We start from the raw sequence: 27,592 nt of genomic DNA on the forward strand, positions 1-27,592 counted from the left end.
TTTTAAACTGTTATGTATGGTCTGAATAGCTGGGTACTTTCTCCGTTGTCTTAGATATATATGGGCGCCTCGGAAGACTGACTAAAATTGTCCTATTTCTACGACAGATCTCTTCTGAGGATGGTCTCTTCACAACGAGCTATCTGCGTAAGTATTTTGGTCTCTATAGTTCGTTTTTACATTTCTTCAAATATCACCATAATTGGTGCTTCGGAACAAGTAGAATTGCGGGATCTGACCTTCGTTATAATGATATATATGTATATATCTCCCACACAAGTTATAGTCGTGGAAAATTGGAATTGTCGTTTCAATGAGAATAATCAGTCTAATTAGGCTTTGATGTAAACACCCGCGAAACGATTAGATATGGTATCTTTCTTGGTGTAACGGCGATACTACTGATGGGGAGGCATGTAAGTAGTATGTTTTCCTCGTAAATCCACACTGCATCTCTTGGAAAGTGAGATCTATTGCGGAATTCGAGGAATCGATTTGTGGCATTTGCTTGGATTTGAGCAGCAGTCAATGAATATCCAGGAAAGTTTAGAAAGACGCGTTCAAGGAGAAGATGGATATTCAGTTATTGTAAAAAAGATGAGAGTTTTGCGCTTCTGTCCAATAGTCTGTAACTGTTCAGCTGGCATATTCCAATAAATAACTCCACAACGGAAACCTTCCTTTCACGGTGTTACGGTTCTGTCACGCAGCGAGCAAGCGGAAGCCTTCTCCCTTTCACTGGTACAGCCGCTTCCGTCAGCAACACACAATAAAGAGGTCCACTACAACTACTAACAGTCCCACCAACATATCTGTTTAGTATTTCACTCTTAACCAGCTGGCCAAGGTGCACCATTATTTACTGCTTCATGATATCTGGAAAACGGTGTGATATCCAGGTTAACAAAACACTGGCGTCTTCAGATAAGCAGTTGAATGGTGAATGCTCATTGAAACAGAATTAATACGATGCAATTAAAACACGTAATGATATATTCCAATTGTGTAGACATATCATATGCCTGAAAGTTTTTGCCTGTATACATTCTCCTTTCTTGTCGTTAGATAAGCAGTTGAATGATGAAGGCTCATTGAAACAGAATCAATACGACGCAATTAAAACACGTAATGATGTATTCCAGTTGTGTAGACATATCATATGTCTAAGTTTTTGCCTGTATACATTCTCCTTTCTAGCCAGACGTTGTTTTTTGTCTAGACAGTACGAGAAATCCGTGGCAAAGTCTATTTGCATCTGTTGAGACAAGCTGTTCCATTTCCAGTAAATGTAGCTTCAAAAACCCTCGAGTCCAGGTAACGTTCATCCTATACGAGGATTTTATCATAATAAAGTTCTGATGAAGGAAAAACGCTCGTCTGTGGTGTGGTTCCCTGAAAGAACGACGCGTTTAGACAGGGGGTCTAAATTGTTTTAGTTTGATAAAATGCTGATTACCGTCTACAAAAATAGGTATTCGCTGTCGAAAATTGGACGCAACCTGTGTTTTGAACTCCTCGCTGTAGGTATCTAACGAGTCATCTTGTTGGCGAAATATATCGTTAGTAAACTAACTTCCTGTCAACAGGAGATTTTATAGAGTTAAGACGATTCCATCTGAATCTCTTTCGGATATCACTATTGTGTACCTCTCATTTGTTTAGTTTCCAAAGCCGAGTGGATTCTTACCCAGGTGTTTATCAGAACTTTTAAAAGAAATTATGTACCGCGCGTCAGGTTATGTTGAAGTCATACATGATGCGCCAGTTACGAGGACAGCACTAGGGCAGTCACGTGTTAGTCATGTGATCGATCCATGTAGACGTAACAAACCATCGCCTAAGATGTGATACAATACTCCTAAGGTTGTTGAATACCCTTCGACATCTGACGACCAGTTTCGCCCTTCTTGGGGCTCGTCAGGTAGGCGCAGCCTAGTGCAGCACATTCAGTTGCTTAGATACATCATAAACGAGATTTTAGCTCGGTTCCAGGTGAGTCTCCCATCAAAACCAAGTGGGTATGCAAATGAGTGCATTTCGCTAGCCTCACTTAAGAAGTTCTGCCCCTGTACGACATAAACAAAGACAACACGAGGGATACAGGTGCGTTTTTCACCACTTGTGTGGCATGTTCGAACACATACCTGTCCATGGATAGTGGCATTACACTGAATACGTACAATGAAACCAGCTGATTTGCGTTGGCCCCTTGCTGTCAATTCGTGCTTTCCCAAATGCACTAGCTAGACGGTAATTGTAACTGATCGATTAGCTCGCAAATGTACTTGAATAGGATTATTCAATAAAGAACCAGTTGCCAAAGCTTCGATTATGGACCACGTGATTCCTAGCATGCCTCCATTTGTGTACTTAAAGAAAATAGCACAGATTCACATCATCGACCATTCATTCAAGTGGACACTTTTGTAGACTTCCGAGTTAATTGAATATTTTTAAGTGCTGATATGTACCGTTAATTTTCCAAAGCCTTTGAAGCTCGCGAATTAAACACATGCAAAAATTCCTATCGAATTTTACGGCTAACGAGCACTGGAGCTTATCGAAGGTTTTGCTATACTTGGTGGTATTTAAAATTAGAAGCCAATGACCTCCTCTGGATATCCTCTCAATTGACCAAACTCTGTCTGAAAAGGAATACTAAAAGGTCTTTTTAAGTTAGCAGATTTGTCCCTTGTTTCGAATTTACGATTGGATCAGACAGATGAGCGTTTAACAAACGATTTCTGGAGCTTACCGTACAGATGAATGTGCTGTTCGAAGCCATCTTCACACTGAACAGTAATCTTTCTGGGAAGAGTTTCGAGTTTTTTAGTAGTAAAAAGTAATCCGGCTTTCACAGAAATCTCTCGTGAGTCAGTAGTACAATCTACTGGTTCACAATGCAAACTTCGCTCTGAGCCGAGTGCTCGGAGCCATTCTGTTTTGACAGGGAGACGTTTGCAACATGCACGGGCAACGAACCAATTTGTAGAATATTGAACAATCCTTTGCAGAGAGGCACAATCAAGGTAGGTCACATTATTTTCAAGCAAAAGTACTCGCTTGCCAGTTCTTGTTCTGACCGAACCATCCACTTCACATGCAATCTTGTAGACACCTGGTTCGAATTCGTGAAGTGAAAGATTTTTGTGGAAGTTACGATGTATTCGAACATCCGATAACAAAGACTTGAAGGTACAATGTGCATTATGACCGTTTTGACAATCGCCTCCAGGCCGTATTCGAACACAGACGCTAACGATATTGTCAACATGTTTATACAGTATTTTACGTGCTGGCAGTATCTGGACATAAGCTGTCTGACCTGTTCCAAAGAGCCATACAAGCCAGAGAATCGTAGTGGGTATACATGTGTTGCTCAAGGTGCACATGCGAACTCGCTGCTTTATCGATTGTTTGAATGGCTTTTGAAGTCTGGTCCGTCACGTGATACGAAGCTAACACAGCACAGTGACATTAAAAAGAACCCTCGGCTGCTTACCGAAAATACCAGACTGCGCATGCGGATATACGATTCCGGTCATTATGTCATCCTGTTGAAGTAGTGGTACACGAATTTTATAAGAAAAATATGATCAAATGTCGGGTTTACCGTTATATCTATATATCGATTTATGAACTAAAATTGCCACTAAACTCACAGGCTGAACAAATATGACACTTGAATCCCCCAGTTAAAATGGATAGAACTTTGAAAGACTATACCAGGTGTTTTTTAAAGAAGAAATACAGCTCGGATTGAATTAGCCGTATGCAAATTCAGACAGCATTATCATGAGACTCAAATTAATCTGTGACTGATTTCCCTAAAACGAATGAGGGGCACAAACGTTTTTCAAGCTATATTTCCGCCTATATTAGAGAATATCAAATTATCGAATATACACTCCTTTGCAAACTAAGTTGGTTTTTCGAGAGACTTACCTGGAACCCAGCTGAATCTCTCGTTTATGATGTTCTGAGCCAACTGAATGTGCTGCACCAGGCCACCTCATGTTTCAGTCGCTACGATATTCAAGGTATCGCGATACATGTATATCTTTGCAATGTGCTACTCATAAGGTTGCTGAAAATCCGTTGACAGCCCAGGACTGGTTCCGCCCTTTTTGGGGCTCATCAGGTAGGCGCAGTCCCCGGGTTTCCGTCAACCTTATGTTCTACGTGAAACAAATTGCACGAAATTAGCGAAACACACTCACCTGCAAACTAATTTGTTTTTTTTCGAAAGACTCACCTGGAACCCAACTGAATCTCTCGTTTGTGATGTTCTCACATGTTATCAAATTTGATGTTATTATTATGTTATTAGTTGATGTTATCAAACTATTTTGTCGAATGGATTACGTATGATGCAAGTCCCGGTGGTTTTCACATCTGTAAATGCTGCGCTGTTCGAACTGGTATGTTAGAGCACATGACAGTGGAGCTCCACTGTTCTCCTCCGGCATGCATGCTGATGGCGGTAATTTCAGGTCCGATTTCACCTCCGGCATACATGCTGATGGCGGTAATTTCAGGTCCGATTGACATAATGAAGACTAGGAATGATGGGTAGTAATAATACTAGCAATAATAGTAATGATGGCAATAGGCTAATAAAGGTCACTTCAGCTGCACATCGGTGGACAAAGGAATCCCAAAGTGGACAATATCTGATCAGACAGGTGGAAGTGCGAAAACAAACCTTCATATGGCGGCTCATTTGTCCACCTAGGAGGCGATACCTCTCAAAAATTCTTGGCGATGAATTCCCTGGCAGATGGCTAACACACGTATCCTTTTGGAAACTACATTATTTTATCCTTCTTGAGAAAAACGTGAGAAATGTTCCTGCCAACCTTCTTGTAGACATTTGTTTCGTCTGACTTGATATTTCGACGGATGGTAAAAGTTTAAATCTGGGTGAATGACGACAATTTATAACAGTGGTTTTCACTCAACTGAAACAAAATAACCGGTTAAATGTGCCTATTTTTGTGAACTAGTATCTGGCGTACTTTTAGGCTAGTATGCGGTCAAGTGAACCACATCATTTGTGAAGAAGCTTAGCGTACTTATCTGCTGTGCAAGCCTACCTCCAAAGTTTTGGTTTTCTCTTACCACATTAGGTATAAACCTGCATAAATTTAGTCTTGAGAACATGAGCTTTGAAGAATCATTAGCTTCCTAATGGGAACGCCATTTGGAAGCTGTCATGACGAGTAACACAACAATGATACAGAATTTTAGGTATTTTGTGTGTCAATTGCCCTTGTATCCATGATCCCGATGTACTGAGTCGTTCAGTGAGCTTCCTTGCCGTTTAGTTTCCGAATTTTGTGACCAGCTGTAACTCAGAAGCAGTAAAAATTTAGTTGGAAATCAGTGGCTGCACTCAGCTCTCTGAAACCGGGTTACGAACCCTGCATCGGAAATGAAAAAGCGCACGTTTCTAGATTTGTTACATGAATAACGGGAACGGCAGCATAAATGTGCGCTGCAACAACCGGTTGAAACCGGGTTACGAACCTTGCATCGGAAATGAAAAAGCGCACGGGAAAGGCAGCATAAATGTGCGCTGCAACAACCGGAGTTACTGGAGAGGCTGAAATAGCACACTTCAGACATTCTTCAGAAACAAGTATCAGCCGGTCATTTTGAAAGACCACAGAGCTACCAGCAAACTGAGGAATGAAGAAAGGCCGTCGGCCGCCGATTTGATGTAGATATCTCAGGTCATTCTGCAACCCATCTGCTACAGAAGCTGACTATGCGAATTCGTGTACTGACCAAAGATTCCTGCGGGAGAGTGAATTAAATCATCGTCATGTCCACCCTAGATGAATGATTCTCGGAGGATGGTTACATTACCGTTTTAATCAAAATTGCATACGCGTTGATTATTCTTGTGCTCGTGTCACACTATTCATATCGATCGGTTTTGGAGTGGTGATTGTTCACCGGCCGAAGCGATTGTGGCTAAATTCAACCGCATAACGGAGGCTCCCTTCCCCTAATTTTGGGTGATATCAAAAACTAGGAGCGCGCTTTGTTGAACCCCAGTTTCGTAGTTCAAACTTAGTGAAACGTTCCAAGATTGAACATGGTCTGACACCAACTGGATTTGTAAAGCACATACAAACCATGCTATCTACCCAAAAGTACAGTCCGTTTTAGATACAAGTTTAAGCGTATGTTACCCTATCTGTTTAACCGTTGTGCAGAATGTGTCGAGATAAATGACAACCAGCTTTTAAAAATCGATGACTAGACTTGCATCAACGAACAGTGGAAGTTCTACGACTGGGAGACAAGGGCTAGTGTCAAAAAGGAAACCGTTGTTTGGATGATTTCGGTCAGGACATCAGGACAGAAATAAGTCCGGATAAAACAGAGAAGTTTATGGCACCTTATGTCTATTCGGTGGATATTAAATTCTGCACAGGAAAAACCGTGCTAGTTTCCATGAGAGAACTGCTGATCCCGTTCGGGGAAATAATACTTCAATGTGGTTCGGCGTACTCCACAACTTTTTTTCAGATTGCTTGTAAGTAAATCTACCTTTGGACGATCAAACAGAACCTTCTTAGGTGGCATGAACCAGGCTTTCCTTTGTTTGTCCACCTGCTACGGGTTCTGAAAGCAAAATCGAGTAAGTTGTTGTCTCGATCGGTTATAGGCTTAAAGTGACAGAGTTTTTTGTCGTTTTTGGAGAACGTTAATGTCAAGGATTTTCTGCACCAACAGGCGTGAGCTACTGGAGTACTGGATGCTCACACAAATTATTCGTTCATTCTACTCAAAGCTTAGTTAGTTCCAAGGTGAATTTTCCATAGTGCTTTCAGGCTTGTGAGTATTTTGTGGTTCTGTTGATATTTGTACATTTTTCAGGTGAATGGGATTTCGCGTTTGGACCATTTATACAACCACAATATAACTAAGAATGGAAGTCCTTGTGAAGTGGGACCAACAGCATGCTGAGTGCCATCTTAAAGCCATTCATTTGGGTTTTACCCGACTTTTACCTGTGTCCATCCACTGAATGATTTCTACGAACTGTCGGCCCTCCACTGTGCTCTCGCTCTCATACACCTGGCACATCATGCAGTAAGACACTGCATTCTACTCGTTTAAATATCACGCTGTAGAACCTGTGTAGCAGTAAGTACTTTCACATACTTTCACGTTCTCAAACAATGCCGACTGTTGGTCATTGTCTCTCCTGCCCAACCTGATACGCTCAATCATTTCAGCATTCAGATTTATAACGACAGCTTGGGTGAGAGTTACATTCGGGCGATTGGATGTGTGAGATACACTGAAATAACGAAAACTTAACTTGAAGAAGCCCTATTCCGTCCTTTATGCTGTTTAGATATAGCNCCGCGATGTGTGAACCCTTTCATTCATTAGATTAGTTTACATTAGGAGTCTTATCTATGTAGTCTTAACCTAAAGAATTAAGATGATGACCGACTTGTTCGATTAAGCCATCTCCTTCAATTTCGAGATTTCACACTTCAGGCATTTGGATTGCCCTAATGAAACATCGAGAGGACCAGATACTGGTACCAGACTAACAAATTTGTACTACGTCTTTACTTTTGTCCACAAAATGAGTGGTAATGTAACAGTAACAACATACCACATGAGTGCACTGGGAGCGCACTGGAACAGATTTATTTGGTCTCTCAAAAAAGGTAAGCCAATTGGACGTCTGTATAAAGGCCAAATAATGCAATCGACCTGATTAGACCTGGAATTCAGACAACCAACTAAAAACTGTCCAATTATCAGGGGGTAGCCATGGATGGACTTTGTTTTTTTTGCGTGTGATGTCAGTATGCTGCCAAATGGTAATGCACCATTCAACCGCAAATCTATGGGCTCAGGTTCATACAAACATCGAGAAAACTTATTTCATATAACACGGTGAAGCTATATATATATATAATGAAAAGGTCTTCAGGGTGCGCTAAGAGGACAGGTTTTGGGCGGTGATTCAAGGGCAGCGGACGCAACAGAGTGCTTTGATTCATCGGTGCACAAATAACTGTAGCGCATATGTTCATCTTCTGGATTATCAAGAGAAGCACTATGAGCTGGTGAATTGTGGAGAAGGTGGACCGAATATATTTCGAATCGGTGTTCATTATTCCTGTCATAAGGATGGCGGCTATGCGCTGTAAGGAAGTTCAAGTGTACGGGAGAATGATGATCATTTGAAGCTTATGAAGAAATGAGGGTGTACAAAATCCGTCAGCAAAAACCGTATCCTGAATCTGCCAGTGATATTCGGTTTGATCTGCTCCAGGTTTGGATGTCCTCGTAACATTGTTTGTTAGCACTGAAGTAGGCTTGTTAGTGCTCTGGTTGTGACGTAATTAACTTGATTATCAGGAGACGACGAGCAACGGCAAAATATATTTTCTTTTAAGAATCGCGATTACACCTTGGTAAAAATAAATACAAGGTGAAAACTGGAATAAGCCGAAAAGCAACTAATGGCTTGAGGTTAACTGCTGCGAGTTCCTGAGTGAAATGCCGGACGTGGGATGTATTTTCTCTGCAGCATAGCTGCAACATGTGTTCCGGAGTTGGCCGTAGAGACCTCTGGGACTTGAATGACCTCCAGTCCTGTGCGCGCGTGTGCACCGAGCCGAAGTACTTGCCTATTTAATGTGCGCATTGTGGAGAGAGGAGTGCCCATTCTTGTTTGATAGTTGGAACAACTTGAACACAATTTTGACCTGATGCGACTGAAGGTTGTAAGACTAGCGCGTGATGCAGGGGGTAGCCGTGTGTACAGGTTGGTCAGGATTGCAAGTGGGACAGGAATTGTCACGTGATTTGTGTACTTGTAATTCATGGCCTAGTGTGTGCAGATGTACCAAACAACGTAAGCGAGGCAGGTTGTAGGGACAAGGGAGTGACCACCACAGAGTACAGGCACCGTTGAAGGTTGAATTAATCAACTAATTCACACTCAACTTGAAACTCCACACAATGGCAGGAGAGATGCCTGTTATTTGGCATGAACTGCTTTTTGCTTTTCCGCATTGTGGGTTGCCCTCCGGAAATTAATCGGGAACTTCGCTCATGGAACCCAACAAGTGCATACTTTTCATACCTTATTCGTGCAGAAAAGTTTTTTTCGCTACTTAATGTCCTGTTCAGTATCTACATGACGAAAAAATCTTCCCACTGGATACAACACTATCGATCCGTCACTGGTAAGTGTTTATTAACCACTAAGCTGACGACCTTTGCAGTCAGCCGACTGTATATAAACAAACACGAGACTGGCTGAAGTTGGGGTGTCTATGACGGCAGACTAGCACACGTAGAATTTATTGCGACTTTACACATGCAAGTGTTCTTTCTAACGATTGACAAACAGTAAAAATATGGTCGAATCCATGAATGTATGATAGTACTGAAGGCTCAATGAGTGTGCCAAGTGTAACTCTAAGTGAATATGGCAAAAGCCTATTGCTTTTAGATAATTGAGTCTTTTGAAGTTTAGCTTTTGGAGCGTACTCCTGGAAAGCGGTGCCACTATTCGAACAACACTGTGAAATCCTTTCAGTTCGTAATGTACATCTCTCGCCTTCTAAATTCCAAGGAAATTTGAACATGCAAAGTTTATGATGGGAGTTGCTGGTATTGAGTACATGCGGTCTTCTGGGTGATTCTGATCGACTGAGGGTTTGTAAAGCTTTCAGACTGTAGAATTCACAACTTCGCACTGAAAATTCCCCTAAAGAAGTAGGCTAATCTGTTAGGATAAACAGTTATATAAAAGCATGGCGATATCTTGTATGATGGCTAAACAAAGTAAGAGGAAGGATGGAATTTCTATTGAGTATTATTAAATTTCCCCCATTACCGTAATCCACCGTGAAAATCAGATGTAATTCCCTTCAAGACAGAAGCCTTTTGCAGACAGGCTAATTTACAATCAACTGACTGTAGAAATCCTTTAAAATGTCTGGCCACGGGAACCGAAACGTCGGATTTTAACACCCTGTTCCACTATTTTGTGCTTTGAATTCAGTTATCATATTATACTCCACGGCACTCAGTCATTTTGACAATACATGAGCCCAGTGTAGCCGAGACTTCTAATCACTAAATGTGGGTGTTTTGTTCACCCGAACCGTTCGCACATGACCGACGTCGCTCGAACAGATCAGAGCAACATATCGTGCAGTTAGCCCGACAGGCGTACCCGCAACTCTGATGCCTGCGGTGGATTACACTCAGTGGCAAATACCGAGGGAATAGAACAAGTTGTCTGTCCTCGTTTTGGCCGGTCATATGAGCGCGACTTATTTCAACTGGGGATGATATCTCCGTTCTTGGAATAAAACCAGAGGAAGTATAGTAAACTTGGATCCCAAGACAATTTGAATGCCTGGATCGAGTGTACTTACACTTTGATCCGTTTTAATCACCTGCTTCTTTTACACAAGCCGAGATACTCGACAAAATGTAAATCGCTTCGTTCGTTTGGTGGCATGTGTGAATATGGAGGATATCTCTGGAAAATCGGTTGACACGTTTGGATAAAACCACGCTTGAGTCTGCAGAAAACGGAAAATAAAAACGGAATAGACAAACCTTATCGGGATATTATCTTTCAATAGGTGATGTAAAATAATTGAAATACGATGGGTCCAATTTAAAATATCTACCTAGTGATGTGGGAAATCACAGGCAGACTGTTAACCGTTCTAGGCATGTTCTTTTTAAAGGGCATTGAATTCGCTCTAGTCCCCGAAGACAAGTCTCTTCATAAACCTCTAAACTTGTACACATGCGCTTGTATAGACAGGTTCTTTGTAATACTCGTAGTGCAGATTGCTTACAGTATTTTTTCGACTTCTTATATCAGTTTCCTGGAAAAATCACTGAACCCTGCTGCTGATGAGGGTGGTGAAAATTACGTCAGGTTAAACAGCACGAAAACTCGCACGCGCTGAGCGTTCCGACTAAGTTCGATCCTGCACAGGCCTTTTCCTTCCGATATCTGCCCAGGGTTGCGAATGGTCTATGAAGCGATTAGGTACTAGAATATTGCTTTAGTATTCCGCTGCACTATGTCTATCCAACTTGTCGGCGTTACTCTCTCATGCTTTCATGTCGTACAGTTTTGCCAAGTGATTCATGGGCACAAAACATCTAGCTGGGTTCATCCTCAGCAAGTACAACAATGTCCACCTAGTCCAGTCGCGTAACACTATCCGCTTATTTTTAGAAATGCCTATTATGCAAATTAGATTTTAAAAAAGCTTGTTGGAGGAAAAATTCGCATGCAGCCGTGTGGCTGATTAGGTCAAGTAGTTCATTGGACTGTAAATTCTGAATAAAGTCTCTGCTTTGCACATTGATGATTGTCATTTGATCGAAATGAGGAACGGTGTCCTTAGTTTCTTCATTTCACACCGTAGAAAATTTGAGTTAAACATGCAAATAGAAAAAAAAAACAGTGTGTATTTTCCAGCACTTTGTGCAACTTTAAGCCTGACCACGAAATGGAAAATAGAAGTAACCACCTTTCATAAGGTGTTTGGGATGAAGGCAACGTAATCTGATTCGTCAGTGACGAAAACAAAACCGTAACTGATCAAGAAAGTCGTCATCAGCTGAATGTAAAAGAAATCCGGCTATTCGGTGTATTTATACTTGGAAGTCGGTTCAGGAGACTCGACAAAATGCAGAAATCGTTTGTTGATTGAGAAGCAGAATTCGAATGAAACCTTCGATCCTCAGGCGTATTTACAGACCATTACTCAACGTATGCCCTGAAACTCTGCAACCATGCTTTGGTTTTTCCAAGTAATCAGTGTCTATAACATTTTTCAGGTTAGCGGTTTTACTAACGTCACATGGCGGACAAATCCAATGCTACAGTCCATGAATCCTGTGACAGTATTTGATACTTCAAAGCTTGTTAGTTGGATTAGCATAGAATCTCAGATAGAATCTCACAAAGCCGAAGAAACCTTCATTGTTGAAATGATTCAGTAGAGCCGAACTATTCACTGAGGTAACCGTCTCATTTCCGACAGAAAAAGCACCAATACCGTGAAGCGTAAAAATCCTCCGACATGATCGAAAAGTTCAGTGTCAGTAAGATGCAAAATATCGGCATGAAATCAGCCTGGTAAGCAAATACGGTCACGCCAATCTGCTACCAAACACAATTATTTTACCACCAAGTTTAACACAGTCACTGCCAAACTTCACCGGGCTTATCCCTACCCCAAAACAGCAAACGGTTTCCCTACTGTCAGCATAATATTACGGTAGATGGTGAGTAATTTCGTGCCCGCAATTATCACTCCACACATAGGATCCATGGATCAATCACAAAGTCGGTGGGAGCAATCGTCGGACACAGTCANTTTTGGCCGCTCATATGAGCGCGACTCATTTCATTTGGGGATGACATCTCCGTTCTTGGAATAAAACCAGAGGAAGTATAGTAAACTTGGATTCTAAGACAATTTGAATGCCCGGACCGAGTGTACTTACACTTTGATCCGTTGTAATCACCTGCTTCTTTTACACAAGCCGAGATACTCGACAAAATGTAAATCGCTTCGTTCGTTTGGTGGAATGTGTGAATATGGAGGATATCTCTGGAAAATCGGTTGACACGTTTGGATAAAACCACGCTTGAGTCTGCAGAAAACGGAAAATAAAAACGGAATAGACAAACCTTATCGAGATATTATCTTTCAATAGGTGATGTAAAATAATTGAAATACGATGGGTCCAATTTAAAATATCTACCTAGTGATGTGGGAAATCACAGGTAGACTGTTAACCGTTCTAGGCATCTTCTTTTTAAAGGGCATTGAATTCGCTCTAGTCCCCGAAGACAAGTCTCTTCATAAACCTCTAAACTTGTACACATGCGCTTGTATAGACAGGTTCTTTGTAATACTCGTAGTGCAGATTGCTTACAGTATTTTTTCGACTTCTTATATCAGTTTCCTGGAAAAATCACTGAACCCTGCTGCTGATGAGGGTGGTGAAAATTACGTCAGGTTAAACAGCACGAAAACTCGCACGCGCTGAGCGTTCCGACTAAGTTCGATCCTGCACAGGCCTTTTCCTTCCGATATCTGCCCAGGGTTGCGAATGGTCTATGAAGCGATTAGGTACTAGAATATTGCTTTAGTATTCCGCTGCACTATGTCTATCCAACTTGTCGGCGTTACTCTCTCATGCTTTCATGTCGTACAGTTTTGCCAAGTGATTCATGGGCACAAAACATCTAGCTGGGTTCATCCTCAGCAAGTACAACAATGTCCACCTAGTCCAGTCGCGTAACACTATCCGCTTATTTTTAGAAATGCCTATTATGCAAATTAGATTTTAAAAAAGCTTGTTGGAGGAAAAATTCGCATGCAGCCGTGTGGCTGATTAGGTCAAGTAGTTCATTGGACTGTAAATTCTGAATAAAGTCTCTGCTTTGCACATTGATGATTGTCATTTGATCGAAATGAGGAACGGTGTCCTTAGTTTCTTCATTTCACACCGTAGAAAATTTGAGTTTAACATGTAAATAGAAAAAACGGTGTATTNGTTTTTTCGCTACTTAATGTCCTGTTCAGTATCTACATGATGAAAAAATCTTCCCGCTGGATACAACACTATCGATCCGTCACTGGGAAATGTTTATTAACCATTAAGCTGACGACCTTTGCAGTCAGCCGACTGTATATAAACAAACACGAGACTGGCTGAAGTTGGGGTGTCTATGACGGCAGACTAGCACACGTAGAATTTATTGCGACTTTACACATGCAAGTGTTCTTTCTAACGATTGACAAACAGTAAAAATATGGTCGAATCCATGAATGTATGATAGTACTGAAGACTCAATGAGTGTGCCAAGTGTAACTCTAAGTGAATACGGCAAAAGCCTATTGCTTTTAGATAATTGAGTCTTTTGAAGTTTAGCTTTTGGAGCGTACTCCTGGAAAGCGGTGCCACTATTCGAACAACACTGTGAAATCCTTTCAGTTCGTAATGTACATCTCTCGCCCTCTAAATTCCAAGAAAATTTGAACTTGCAAAGTTTATGATGGGAGTTGCTGGTATTGAGTAGATGCGGTCTTCTGGGTGATTCTGATCGACTGAGGGTTTGTAAAGCTTTCAGACCGTAGAATTCACAACTTCGCACTGAAAATCCCCCTAAAGAAGTAGGCTAATCTGTTAGCATAAACAGTTATATAAAAGCATGGTGATATCTTGTATGATGGCTAAACAAATTAAGAGGAAGGATGGAATTTCTACTGAATATTAATAAATTTCCTCCATTACCGTGATCCACCGTGAAAATCATATGTAATTCCCTTCAAATTCAAGACAGAAGCCTTTTGCAGACAGGCTAATTTACAATCAACTGACTGTAGAACTCCTTTAAAATGTCTGGCCACGGGAACCGAAACGTCGGATTTTAACACCCTGTTCCACTACGTTGTGCTTTGAATCCAGTTATTATATTATATTCCACGGCACTCAGTCATTTTGACAATATCCAAGCCCAGTGTAGCCGGGACTTCTAATCACTAAATGTGGGTGTTTTGTTCACCCGAACCGTTCACACATGACCGACGTCGCTCGAACAGATCAGAGCAACATATCGTGCAGTTAGCCCGACAGGCGTACCCGCAACTCTGATGCCTGCGGTGGATTACACTCAGTGGCAAATACCGAGGGAATAGAACAAGTTGTCTGTCCTCGTTTTGGCCGGTCATATGAGCGCGACTTATTTCAACTGGGGATGATATCTCCGTTCTTGGAATAAAACCAGAGGAAGTATAGTAAACTTGGATTCTAAGACAATTTGAATGCCCGGACCGAGTGTACTTACACTTTGATCCGTTGTAATCACCTGCTTCTTTTACACAAGCCGAGATACTCGACAAAATGTAAATCGCTTCGTTCGTTTGGTGGAATGTGTGAATATGGAGGATATCTCTGGAAAATCGGTTGACACGTTTGGATAAAACCACGCTTGAGTCTGCAGAAAACGGAAAATAAAAACGGAATAGACAAACCTTATCGGGATATTATCTTTCAATAGGTGATGTAAAATAATTGAAATACGATGGGTCCAATTTAAAATATCTACCTAGTGATGTGGGAAATCACAGGCAGACTGTTAACCGTTCTAGGCATGTTCTTTTTAAAGGGCATTGAATTCGCTCTAGTCCCCGAAGACAAGTCTCTTCATAAACCTCTAAACTTGTACACATGCGCTTGTATAGACAGGTTCTTTGTAATACTCGTAGTGCAGATTGCTTACAGTATTTTTTCGACTTCTTATATCAGTTTCCTGGAAAAATCACTGAACCCTGCTGCTGATGAGGGTGGTGAAAATTACGTCAGGTTAAACAGCACGAAAACTCGCACGCGCTGAGCGTTCCGACTAAGTTCGATCCTGCACAGGCCTTTTCCTTCCGATATCTGCCCAGGGTTGCGAATGGTCTATGAAGCGATTAGGTACTAGAATATTGCTTTAGTATTCCGCTGCACTATGTCTATCCAACTTGTCGGCGTTACTCTCTCATGCTTTCACGTCGTACAATTTTGCCAAGTGATTCATAGGCACAAAACATCTAGCTGGGTTCATCCTCAGCAAGTACAACAATGTCCACCTAGTCCAGTCGCGTAACACTATCCGCTTATTTTTAGAAATGCCTATTATGCAAATTAGATTTTAAAAAAGCTTGTTGGAGGAAAAATTCGCATGCAGCCGTGTGGCTGATTAGGTCAAGTAGTTCATTGGACTGTAAATTCTGAATAAAGTCTCTGCTTTGCACATTGATGATTGTCATTTGATCGAAATGAGGAACGGTGTCCTTAGTTTCTTCATTTCACACCGTAGAAAATTTGAGTTAAACATGTAAATAGAAAAAACGGTGTATTTTCCAGCACTTTGTGCAACTCTAAGCCTGACCACGAAATGGAAAATAGAATTACCCGCCTTTCGTAAGGTGTTTGGGATGAAGGCAACGTAATCTGATTCGTCAGTGACGAAAACAAAACCGTAACTGATCAAGAAAGTCGTCTTCAGCTGAATGTAAAAGAAATTCGGCTGTTCGGTGTATTTATACTTGGAAGTCGGTTCAGGAGACTCGACAAAATGCAGAAATCGTTTGTTGATTGAGAAGCGGAATTCGGAAGAAACCCTCGATCCTCAGGCGTATTTACAGACCATTACTCAACGTATGCCCTGAAACTCTGCAACCATGCTTTGGTTTTTCCAAATAATCAGTGTCTATAATGCTGAAAAAAGATGTTTACTGTGAAGGATTTTGACCCTTATAAAAACCAATGCCTTCTGGTTCGAAAAATGACCGCAGACAATACCCGCTTCCGACAAATAAACTCATTTGCAAATCAATTTGGTTTTAACGGGAGATTCAAGAGTTTTCAGCAACCTTGTGAGTAGTTCACTTCATGAAAATACCTGCTTCCATTTTTTTCCATGAATCCTGTGACAGTATTTGACACTTCAAAGCTTGTTAGTTGGATTAGCATGGACGCCTGTTGTAACATATCACGAACCGCAGCCTATTCCCATAGAATCTCACAAAGCTGAAGAAACCTTCATTGTTGAAATGATTCAGTATAGCTGAACTGTTCACTGAGGTAACCGTCTCACTTCCGACAGAAAAAGCACCAATACCGTGAAGCGTAAAAATCCTGTGACATGATCACAAAAGTTAGCGTGGAATCAGCCTGGTGGGCTAATATGGTCGCTCCAATCTGCCACCAAACACAATTATTTCACTGCTAAGTTTAACAGTCATTGCCAAACTTCACCGGGCTTACCCCTACCCCAAAACAACAAACGGTTTCTCTACTGTCAGCATAATATTGCGGTAGACGGCGAGTAATATCGCGCCCGCAATTATCGCTCCACATGTAGGATCCATGGATCAACCACAAACTCGGTGGGAGCAATCGTCGGACACAGTCACATAAATAATTCCCGTGTTACTCGACAGCCTACCGTAACAACACTGTGAGCAAGCAGGTTCTGTTGTGTTACCCTGTTCGTTAAGTCATGAAGAAAAAATTATAGGGATTGAAGGATAGAAAATCCGGTGATTAAAATAGGACAGAAGCGGTAAGATTGTGGTATATGTTATCGGACCTTGGGTAATAATAATATCAGGTTTAAAGGACACTGGGATGAAAGTAACTCATGGAAGCATAACAACATATATAATCATATCGCAGTATTATAGTGAAAGAGTGCCAACCTCAGGAGTTTTGCATTTTACGCTTGAAAGGATGTAAGGCTTTTAAGAAATATTGTTTGAAGAACCCAGTTTCGGGTGGTTGCTTGAGGATGTGAGGGCAAACGGTTCCGAAAAACAACACATTCATACAGTTGTCTTCTGACCAGCATATTCATGATGTGCCGCAGTTTGTGTATTTGATTTAACTAGCCACAGGGTGGGAGGAGAACTATGAAATCGCGGCCGTTAGACAAGAGAAAATGGGTAAAAAGAGACAATTTACGTTTAAAGCATACCCGCTCTGATCGGTACACGGATTGGGGCAAATAGAGTGACGCAGGACATGATAATCCGCTAAACAAAGCTTGGAATTTGAGCTGAACTAAACTTCGCTGGTAAAGTAAGACGTGTTTGGAATGGTGGTGTACTTTCGAGAGAAGCATCATTCTCCTATTGTCTACTGCGTCTGAAATCTCCAAAAATTTTCCGCGTCCTTTATTAAGCTCCTGGCGCCATCAGGTGGCAAGTAACGATTGGTGTACGTCTAATGCTGTTTCAACGTTATCACAGGTGCTACAATCCAACCAGACTGCGTAAACTAATCAAAATCGATATAAATCCATCAGTTGCGTCATTCAACTCCCTGCACAGCACAGTGTTTACGAGTTTTAAAATCTTGTCAAGGGTGGCGAAGGAAAATTTTTCTTGCGTTCCGTGCCGCATTCAAATCTACCTTCAGATTTCTTCCACACCGTCTAGTCTAATTACCACTGGCTAGATCAATCAAACAACAAATCGTTTTCCGCATGCGCCAGTCGCGCTTCAGCTTTCGGTCGAAAGCGCGTCTGCTTGCCAACTGTTTTTGGACATGCCTGTGTATGCTTGTGACGAAAACAGCGCGACTGTCCTGTCCAACATATATTGATGGACTTGGTGAAAATATTTTGCACGATGCGAGCGACACTCCTTGCGAATCTTATTTAACAGGTTCGTCAGAAGACTGTCAGATCAATATCCGGGAGTGCCTTGAAGAGCAGCGGTGGATCTTGGTAACATCAAAAGCAGTGTCATCATCCACTTTGCATGTTGTGTGGGAGAGGACTAATGTTGTATTATTGGATCGATAACGGTTGTCTGGAGACAGACGAAACTATGAAAACGGCCGTTGGTTTTTCGTTGAGTTTGGGCAATTTGGTTGCAAACGTTTCATCACCAGTCGCGGCGACACCATCACTGAGTTGTGAGTGTATGTACATTGGGGTTTGAAGCTACCAATATTCTCTTTAATCACAAACTATAAAACACTCTGGTCACGTGGTTCGCCATGACCCAGCAGCAAGCAATAAACCTGTGTAGTGAAAAATAGCAGTGTATTTGATAACAAGCGGTTATCCATGATGCAGCAAAACAGTGACTGGTGGTCACTTTCTTGCGCCATCTTAAAAAGATGCATTTTGGAAAATATATGTGGTCAGTATTCAAGTAGAACAATCAACCTCTCACCCAAAGCGGATCACTGGATGTGCAGTGAGTGCCACAACAGAGCCTTAGAGTGCCTGAGAAGTTTGTAACGACTGGCTTACATCCGAACCGGATTTGCAGGTTAACAGTGGTCACACTACTGGATGCATTAAGTCTTCAGGTGAACAGTCACGTCTGGTCGAAATTCGGGGGCTGTAACTTCAAATGGGGTGGTTATTGTTAACAGTTCCTTGGCAATCGCATCTACATATGCAACACCTCATATACGGGATGGATACCAAAACATTCAGAAAATATGGCTATGTTCTGCGCTGGTAAGCTTGAAGATTCCGTAAAGATTAGTTCCCAGAATTCTACTATGACTCAACTGCCATACTGAAGAAGAAATACGCATTGGTCACTAGACAATTCGGTTATTCTACCCAGGAACCTGTTGGAACCAACCTATGTAAGATAGTCGCTTCTGGAAAGTGGGGATAAGCCTCAAGAGACCAGTGGTGGGTGCATACTTTTGAGCAGCAGCCGTTCTTTAGAAATACCTTGATAGGACAATGCATCCTCAGAGGGGAAAACATCCCAAGAAAAAGGCTATCCCTCTCAATAAGCCTCTACAAGGAATTTTTGCAAAATACACCTAACTGGTTGGGAGTTCGAACATTCAAGCCTGTAGTGGGACAGTCGGAAAAAGGGAATGATAGAGTTACACATGTATGACAGTCTAGATCGCGGTGTTGGATGCGTAGGTGCCACAAAGCAAAAACCAACTATCTACATTGCTGCACTGCGTTAAAAACCTTATGCTGTTAATGTGTTGGAATATTGGTAGCTCAGGTGCCATAATTGATAAGCGATCAGGTGGCTGTTGATCCGTCCGCAGAGCTTGACAATGTATTTGCAAAGGTTTTGGTCACCATTCGAGGAGACATTTCCACGCAACAGCGCACTGAAGATGTTTTGTCGAATGCTGACAAAACGATTGCAAGTCAATCGCCAAGCTCAGCGAACAGATCAACAGCCACCTGGTCAATGAACAACTTTATGCTGAACTATCAGGCAGGTATCGCAATTAAATGAACTGAGCACGTTCTTTGAAAGGCTTGAGATCATCACTGTTGCTTAGCAGAAATCCGGTGCCGCCAGTGTTGAGGCTTTGCGAGTGTCACGCAGAAATAAGTAACACTATGATACCCCCCACGACCGAGATCCGCATTAGGTCAACACAAAAACTGCGATTTTCATACACGATCGACGATCGAACGTATTTAATGAAAGGCTCACTCCCCGAATTGATAAAAGTGGTGCTTGTGGGCAAATCTTATGGAAAACTTGTTTTTTCCACGGATGATTTTTGTGGTAACTTGGCATTGACGATTATCCAATTCACAAAGACAAAACTAACCTATGAAAAATATTGTGCCGGGGGCATATAAAAAGAGATTCCTTCAAGAGATTCCCCAGCCACACGAAGTTATTCTTTGTCATCGAAGCTCTCCGGATGGCCGTTTAGAGAACCAGTGCGTGATTGGGCCTGCGGTTGGCATCCTTCAACGGTTGATAGGAGATTCACGTAAACGACTCCACCGGCGTGCACCCAATGAAACGTAATAGGAACAAAGCATCTCATAAGGTTGAGTTTCGTGGATCAGACTATTTCTTTCACACAGGCACTCGGTTAAACTCCTGGTCATGGCTTGGCAATTGTCGGATTCTCCGTGAGGGACGCTGTCTAGTCAGGCAAACAAACAGTAGTTGGGCTCTCCAAGTCAACAACATGTGGTATGAGATGCAAATACGAAAGCCTTTCAAAATGTGGCGCTGTAAACACGGTCTTCTCTGAAGCTCCCAGTGGATCCAAGGACAAGTTTTTGGACAATTTTTTTCGGATTAAGACCATGTCGGAGTTCGCACAATCGCGAAGTTGGTTAACTGAAGACCTGTTCGTCAAACTAAAAGTCAGATTGGCAATGTCAATCTACGTTATGAAATATACGGAACGAAAGCGTTTCAACTTGGGAACACGCCTTATCGAAGATAGTTGGGCATGGAAGGCTGCGGGATGTGATATGTACGGAACCCGGAATCAAACACATCCATCAGAGAACCAAAACGATCAAACGAGGAAGGGGTTTTCTTTTTGGACAGACCGATAATATGAACCGTCGGCTAATGCTCTATCTGTCCCCCGGGAATTCGGTTGTCTGTAGAGTTTTCAAACATTTTATCGGGATGGATGAAGCGAATGCTCCATATATCTAACAGCTTTATATATATATATATATATAGATATATATATATAGCGGTAATGTGATGACGCTGCACGATGGTTGTTACGTTCCATTAACTTTGGTCAGTACAAACGACCATAATCAATTAATAACCACAAAATAAACATATCTTACTGACTAGGGACTCGCTAGGTATGCCTCCTCTTTGTAGCTCGCATCACAACTTTCGACTCACGTCAAAATCGTGGCCCGTTCGAACTGCTACCATATTGAATCATCAATTAACCAAATCACGCTGTCCAGGGAGATCGGTGTAACGGTGGGACAGTGAAGCAACACGACCTCCAGATGTTACTGCCATAGTGACATGCAATTTTGGGGGAAACCAGCTATCTAGAAAATCAGAAAGTACACATCCATGTAACTTCCTTAGTACAAAAGTATTTCGACTGATGACGTACCCAACCGCGAAAATAGCTCTGTTAACGGGAATTTTCCTCACGTGGAAAGAACAACAGTCGGCGACGGGAATGCCTCAAAAACGCTGAACCAACGGATAGTAAGTAGACATACCTAAACAGAACATAAGCGCCCGCCTGCAAACGTTAAACCAGTTAGCTTATTTGAGTTCAAGGGTGAAAACAGACACGGATCTCAGAATGAACCACAGGAGCAGAAAAACACATCTGTGTAGAGAGCTGGATCAGAATTGTGTCTTAAATTGTCGCTCAACTTGTCAACACACGGTTCTGTTAGCATTTATGTTAATTATTTCATGTTAATTAAACTGATCAAGCCGGTACATAAGAACGACTTGTGGACAACTCAGTTTCGTCGGGGATATAACATCACGAAGTTCATCGAGGACTTATGTGTGACCAGTTAATCTTAGCTGGGAAAAGGTCGTGTGGTGCAGGATAGCCGTAGAGAACTTGCAGTCTGCATTACGACTTTGCGACGCTTGCATTTCACAGATTTCCCTGATGTAGTCGTTCACTGTTTCTTGAGATGGACAAATAGTGGAAGACGATAGTTACAAAATGATTAAAAACCGTGTGGAGTATGCCGTAAATCCTGCTTCCCGGGACTTCAAAGAACATTTTCCAGAAAGGTCAAGCCACACGTGTAAAGCTTATTCTTACAAGCATGTGCCGATCACAGACCTGGTATAAATGTGTTGATTGCGTTCCTTAAATAACTCCGTGGCTAGTGATGTTTCAACCCCTGTTCGACTGCGTGAACACATTTTCTGCCTCAACAAAATACGTCAGACTGTCTAAAGAGTGGATACACATGCTGCTTTCCTTAAGTTTCCGTGCAACAGTGTTCAGTCTGTTGTACAGATGGGCATCCCTCCAGATCAACAGATGAGCAATGATCAATTCTTCAAAGACAACTAAGCAGTTCTCTTCGCGATTGGTGAGAAACCCGAGAGAAATTAATCGGTGCTATGTAGTTACCACGAATTGGGAACAATCTCGTTGGAGCGGACAGCAGACAACGAAGAACAGCGCCATTGGGTCGATAATCTGACAAACCTAGGTCGAATACATCAGTTTTGTCGGAACGGGTTGCGCGGACAGCGGTGCAGCCTGATCCCGATTACATACATCTCTAGCGGGTCATAGTAACCAAACACATTGTGGCATTATGTTACCATGCGGATTTCCAAAGGCATAATCGAGCACAGCATTCGTTTTTGTGCACTTGGAACGTCACAACGCACAACAACCTTCAATTAATTCATCTTTTTTCGACTGTGACAGCTGAAGTCTCCATGCAATGTTTATAACAGAAGATGCTAAAGATGGTAATCGTGGGCTCAGTGTTCGTCGCACCAGTAAATCTAAATATATTGAACTAAACTGCAGTAGTTGGTCTCATCATCCACGAACACTATCATCCGTTTAATCTAAAACGCAGGTAAAGGGACTTACTTTTTGTGACCACTAGGGAACTCCAAGGATAGGAAACAAGTTATTCCAAAAACCCGATAAATAAGACCAAATATTGTACCACAGGCAAGAAGACCAGAAGCCAAGCATATGGAGACAATTCATCGGTACGTTTAATTGCCAGCTTAAGGTCAGGAGCACTGTGGGTGATCCCATTCGAGTTGTGTACCATACATTTGGTGGGTAAGTTGTCTGAAGGTCGAATCACGCATTCAAACACTTTCCAAATGAGGCCAAGGACAAATGATTCACCGGAAATCACCTGCTTTTGTTATAATAAGTATAACGAAGTACATATCGTAACTGTAGGAGAAAAGCGAGGGTGGCAGAAAATTAGAAAAAAAAGAAACAGTCTAAATTTCGTCCTAATCGCGACAGCAGGATGTTTGACTGCTGAATACATTGAATCCGAACAAAGATCGACACAAGCTACCGCGCAATTGAAACAATGAACAGCCCGAAATATGGGACGAGCTACATGTTTAGAATCAGAGTTTGGGAGACAATAGAGTCGAAACAAAACAATGTATAAAAGAACACTATCTAAGATTGGTGTCAGCAGGTTGAAAATGAACAGTACGAGAATGAGATGGGATGAATTAGTCGGCAAACAAATGAGACGAGAACTGGCAACATGAGGACGTCAGCCTCAGATTACAAAAATGGCAAGTGGAACAACGTGAGACAATAACAAAATGACGGATGGGAAGGTGACGTAGAAAGACGTGTGGGGAATAGACAAGTGCTGACTGCCGTTCCGATCAAAACAGACGCAGCGAACACCCACAAAAGCCACTTGAAAATCACTGAGCCTAAGAAAGAAAACAAAAAGGCAAAAACGCTTGATTCAAAGCGAAAAGAATGTGTACGTGTCTCGTCGAGGCCTAGCAACATGTTCATTGTTAGCACGCATTGTTTGCACATGGAGGATTGTGTACATGGTGATCGAATACGGAAAAAGCGTCGGGGCTCCGTCCACCTTTGTATCTCAATCATCCCAGTCGGATGATTCTGTGTTCTCGTCGTCTGTCGAATTGTTTTCCATACACTCACGACGCCGCCGAACGGCTTCGTAAATTGCCTACGTAAAATAGAGAAAGGAGGAGTGGGATGTGTAAGGGGGATTAAGACAAAGAGTGGATGCGTTTCAAAAAAATTCAGTTCTTACCGTTAAAACAAAAAATCGTTCAGCTGTAGCACCTTCTCGATACCTAACTACCATGCCATCAGAAGGAAGCACGATGGCTGGGATATTGCCAAGCTGCCCAAGCCTAGACAGAGGAAGTCGAGAGGCAGAGGTTGGGTTCGAACCACAGACCTTCCGACCATTAAATTCGCGCTTTAACAAAAGTAGCCTCAAGTCGAGGGGCACCTTCCAATTTCAACGTATCGATTGAGAAAACCAGATGAATCGGTCACATGCAAACATCTGAAGTAAATAAGGTTTAGGTGTGGGTCCTGTACAGAAATAAAAATATTAAGAAAACATCACTGCACATGCGACGCGGCGGTAAAGTAGACACTTGAACTAGGGAGACCCGGCGTAAGTGGACAATCGAGAGCATGCGGTTTTTGAACCCGACACTGGTCTGATATTGTCAGTGATATGGTGGCCCTAGCAGGTAGACACACTAAAACGTATTTACTAAGGTAGTTGTGGGAAAACCCAAGTGCGTTGCAGGCTAACGGTGTAAGGTGATGAAAATTCCAGCACAGCGGCGCCCAACACCTCTTTCCAGAAGTCCTGCTCATCTGAAGAGCACATATTTGTCACTGTATAAAACAGTGTTCTTACTGTCTTTGTAATGTACTACTCATAAGGTTGCTGAAAATCCGTAGACAGCCCACAACCGGCCTCGCCCTTTTTAGGGCTCATCAGGTAGGCGCAGTCCCCGGGTTTCCGTCAACCTTATGTTCTACTTGAAACCAAAAAGTGTTCTTGCTACATTAGGTGGGCGAAAAAATTGAGGCCATTTTAAACGGCTTCACAGTCGGCGATACAATATGTACATCCAAATTTCATAGGATCCTCCGATTGTGCCTCTATGATATTTAAAATTCAAGTTGCTCAACTGAATCATTGTACACATCTCACATCCGAACTAGACGTTCAGTGTTTCTAGAAGTCCTATAAAGCTTACTTTCGTCTGCTCAGTGGAATTTTACTGAGACGTCTTTTAAAAAGTCCGAGAGGTGACAGCACGAAACCGAAAACACATGCATCAATTCGATCTAATTCCATGCGACACCAGCAGACTGGAGCAAACTAAGATTCAATTGGGCAAAAAATAAACTATAGTTATGATCTGAGAAAAAATCACAGTAGCTGTTTGTAGATAGAATCAGGGGAGATATTACGACGGCGTTGCTCGTCAATTTCCGGTAGTTGATATCGGGCAGACACTGATTCAATAGATTTCTCGTAGCACCACGACAAGCCCGCCTGTAACGATCCGTGAAAAAAATAATGTTTCATGCGCAAAAGACTCAATCAATGTTGCCTCGCTGTTTTCGGCGATGTCACTCGAGGAGACCACAAGTGTATCAGGTCTACTTAACGTCGTCTAGGATTTGTCCCGAGCAAAGGCTTACAGGCTAAGTGAAATGAGCCAGATAAGGGTAGACAGAAAGTTAAGTTGAACGGCACTGGGGTCGCCAAATCACAATTAAGAGTGAGAATTGGTCTCTGAGTCACAAACAGGCATGTGTCACTCACTTGAACGTCGTTGGGCTTATTGCCCAGACTAAGAACCGACATGTTCCGAGTAAATTTATCTCCATTGGCTTTTGGTACCGGACGGTCGGTGACCTTACGCAGCGTCAAACCAGCCCGAATAGCTGACAGCAAATCTTGCGGAGGACCTTGCGGAACAACGGACTCTCTCGGTTTGGAATCCTTTGAACCGATATTCAGCTGACCCATTTTGTTAGTGACCATTGTGTCAACCCCGGTCGTTGGAGCGTCAAACATCATAAAAGGTGGTGGAGGTGGAGGAGGGGGTGGAGGCGGTGGCAACCCAGAGCCGTTCGAGTTCATATCCGATGCGCAGTTGTTCGGGTGTGGAAGTTGTCCACGACCTTGGATGGTGCAATCCTCATCGATTGGTGTGTCGAAAATCGGTGCGGGAGGTGGAGGAAGATCATGCGACGACAGCGAAGCCTTAGAAGAAGACGGCAAAAATGTGGACATTAACATATGAGCATATTTGTTCCGGGAAAGCATGTCAAGCAGAAACGCTGAATTAATCTTGGTCACTCTACAAGTTTCGACTCTTTCCATTCTTTCAACATAATTATCCAGACACCAGAGCAGCTCGAAAGGAAGACATACACTAACTGTGAAACTACACCAACCAGTCGTTACTTCCACTTAGGTTTATCATGCACACACAAAGTGTCTGAATATTCGAACCTCAGGATAATATCCATTCAAAGACAGCTCCATATTATCACTAAAGTTATTATTATCACCCGTAGTCATCCATCAAGAATTTATGGTAGGACCTTTCTCCAGCAAGTTTTCAACGATCATTATGGTGACCTACCCACTATAACGGATTGGTCAGGTCGCGAATCAACCGACTGCGTGCATGAATGTACCGTATTTGACAGTTTAGGACGAAGCAGAAGAGCACTTAATCTCCTCCTGTTTACACCTGCTTGGATAAAAGCCGATATGTTATGTATACAGTGTGAACTAAATCAGCCAAGAGACAAACATCTACCCAAATGAACAGCACCTCAGGATTTCTAGCTGCAGGGATTGATGAAGACTTGCAAGGATCATTCGATTGCTTAGCAGAGACCGTGTCCTCGAAAGGGTTCTACGACCAGTAAATCATTGGTAATGATGGTGCATAGCTGCTGTGAAACCCGAAGGAAGCGTGACGGATAAGATACTGTCAGGTTAACTAATCCTAAAAAGGAGCAGTCGAGATGCCGGGGCTGGGTTCGTACCACAGACCTTCCGGTTCGTACTCGAAACACTGAGCTAACTCGAGCTCAATTCAGACATAGACCATAGACATAGATCCACGGGCTAACAGGACGAAATCTCACCCGAGGTTGCCAGAATTTATGAATTTGGGCCCTTTCGTAAGTCTCTTTTTTGATGGGGTTTCTTAATAATAATCCGATAGACTCAGTATTAAGTTTTCGCGGATACACGGAACGTCAAACGTGGACACTACTTGCAATACCTCAATGTGACATTGAGCTATCCCAAAAATTCCACTGGAGCATTGTAAGAATGCCGGGCGTCTTAAAATGCGGAGCGTACAGACCAACAATGACCAGTAAAATGTTAACAAAGGTCAACATGTTTTTTTTAGTAAAACGGATGAAGTCACCCTGATGAAAGCTTGCATACTTTACTTAGTTGCAGATTCGTACGCAACATGACGTGATAAGGAGTAGAGTCGCACTAAACCGGATTATGGGGGATTGATTGGAAAAACCATAAATACACCTAGTGGAGTGGTAGCAAATCATCGGTTCCTTGGTCTAAATCATCATCATCATCATTCTCAGCTGTAAGAACCGCGTATTCATCGTACAGTGGTTGTAGCTGCCAGTTTCGTTCACCGATGATTTTGGGGATGGGTAGGTAGCTGCGCATTGCAAGCGTGAGCTGGTAAATTGGTGCTCAAATCCAGCA

At 42.3% G+C, this 27,592-nt stretch overlaps 1 protein-coding gene across 1 annotated transcript; it reads right to left on the reverse strand.

Moving 5' to 3' along the window:
• Window positions 1–23,039: 23,039 nt before the first annotated feature.
• On the reverse strand, window positions 23,040–26,183 carry T265_06409 (hypothetical protein; the record flags this gene model as incomplete). The annotated part of the gene is made up of 2 exons (XM_009171667.1): window positions 23,040–24,016; window positions 25,652–26,183. 2 exons carry the CDS (start codon window positions 26,156–26,158, stop codon window positions 23,924–23,926), a joined length of 600 nt encoding a protein of 199 aa, XP_009169931.1.
• Window positions 26,184–27,592: the final 1,409 nt, after the last annotated feature.

This window comes from Opisthorchis viverrini, assembly GCF_000715545.1.
Source record: "Opisthorchis viverrini unplaced genomic scaffold opera_v5_132, whole genome shotgun sequence".
NCBI lineage: Eukaryota > Metazoa > Platyhelminthes > Trematoda > Opisthorchiida > Opisthorchiidae > Opisthorchis > Opisthorchis viverrini.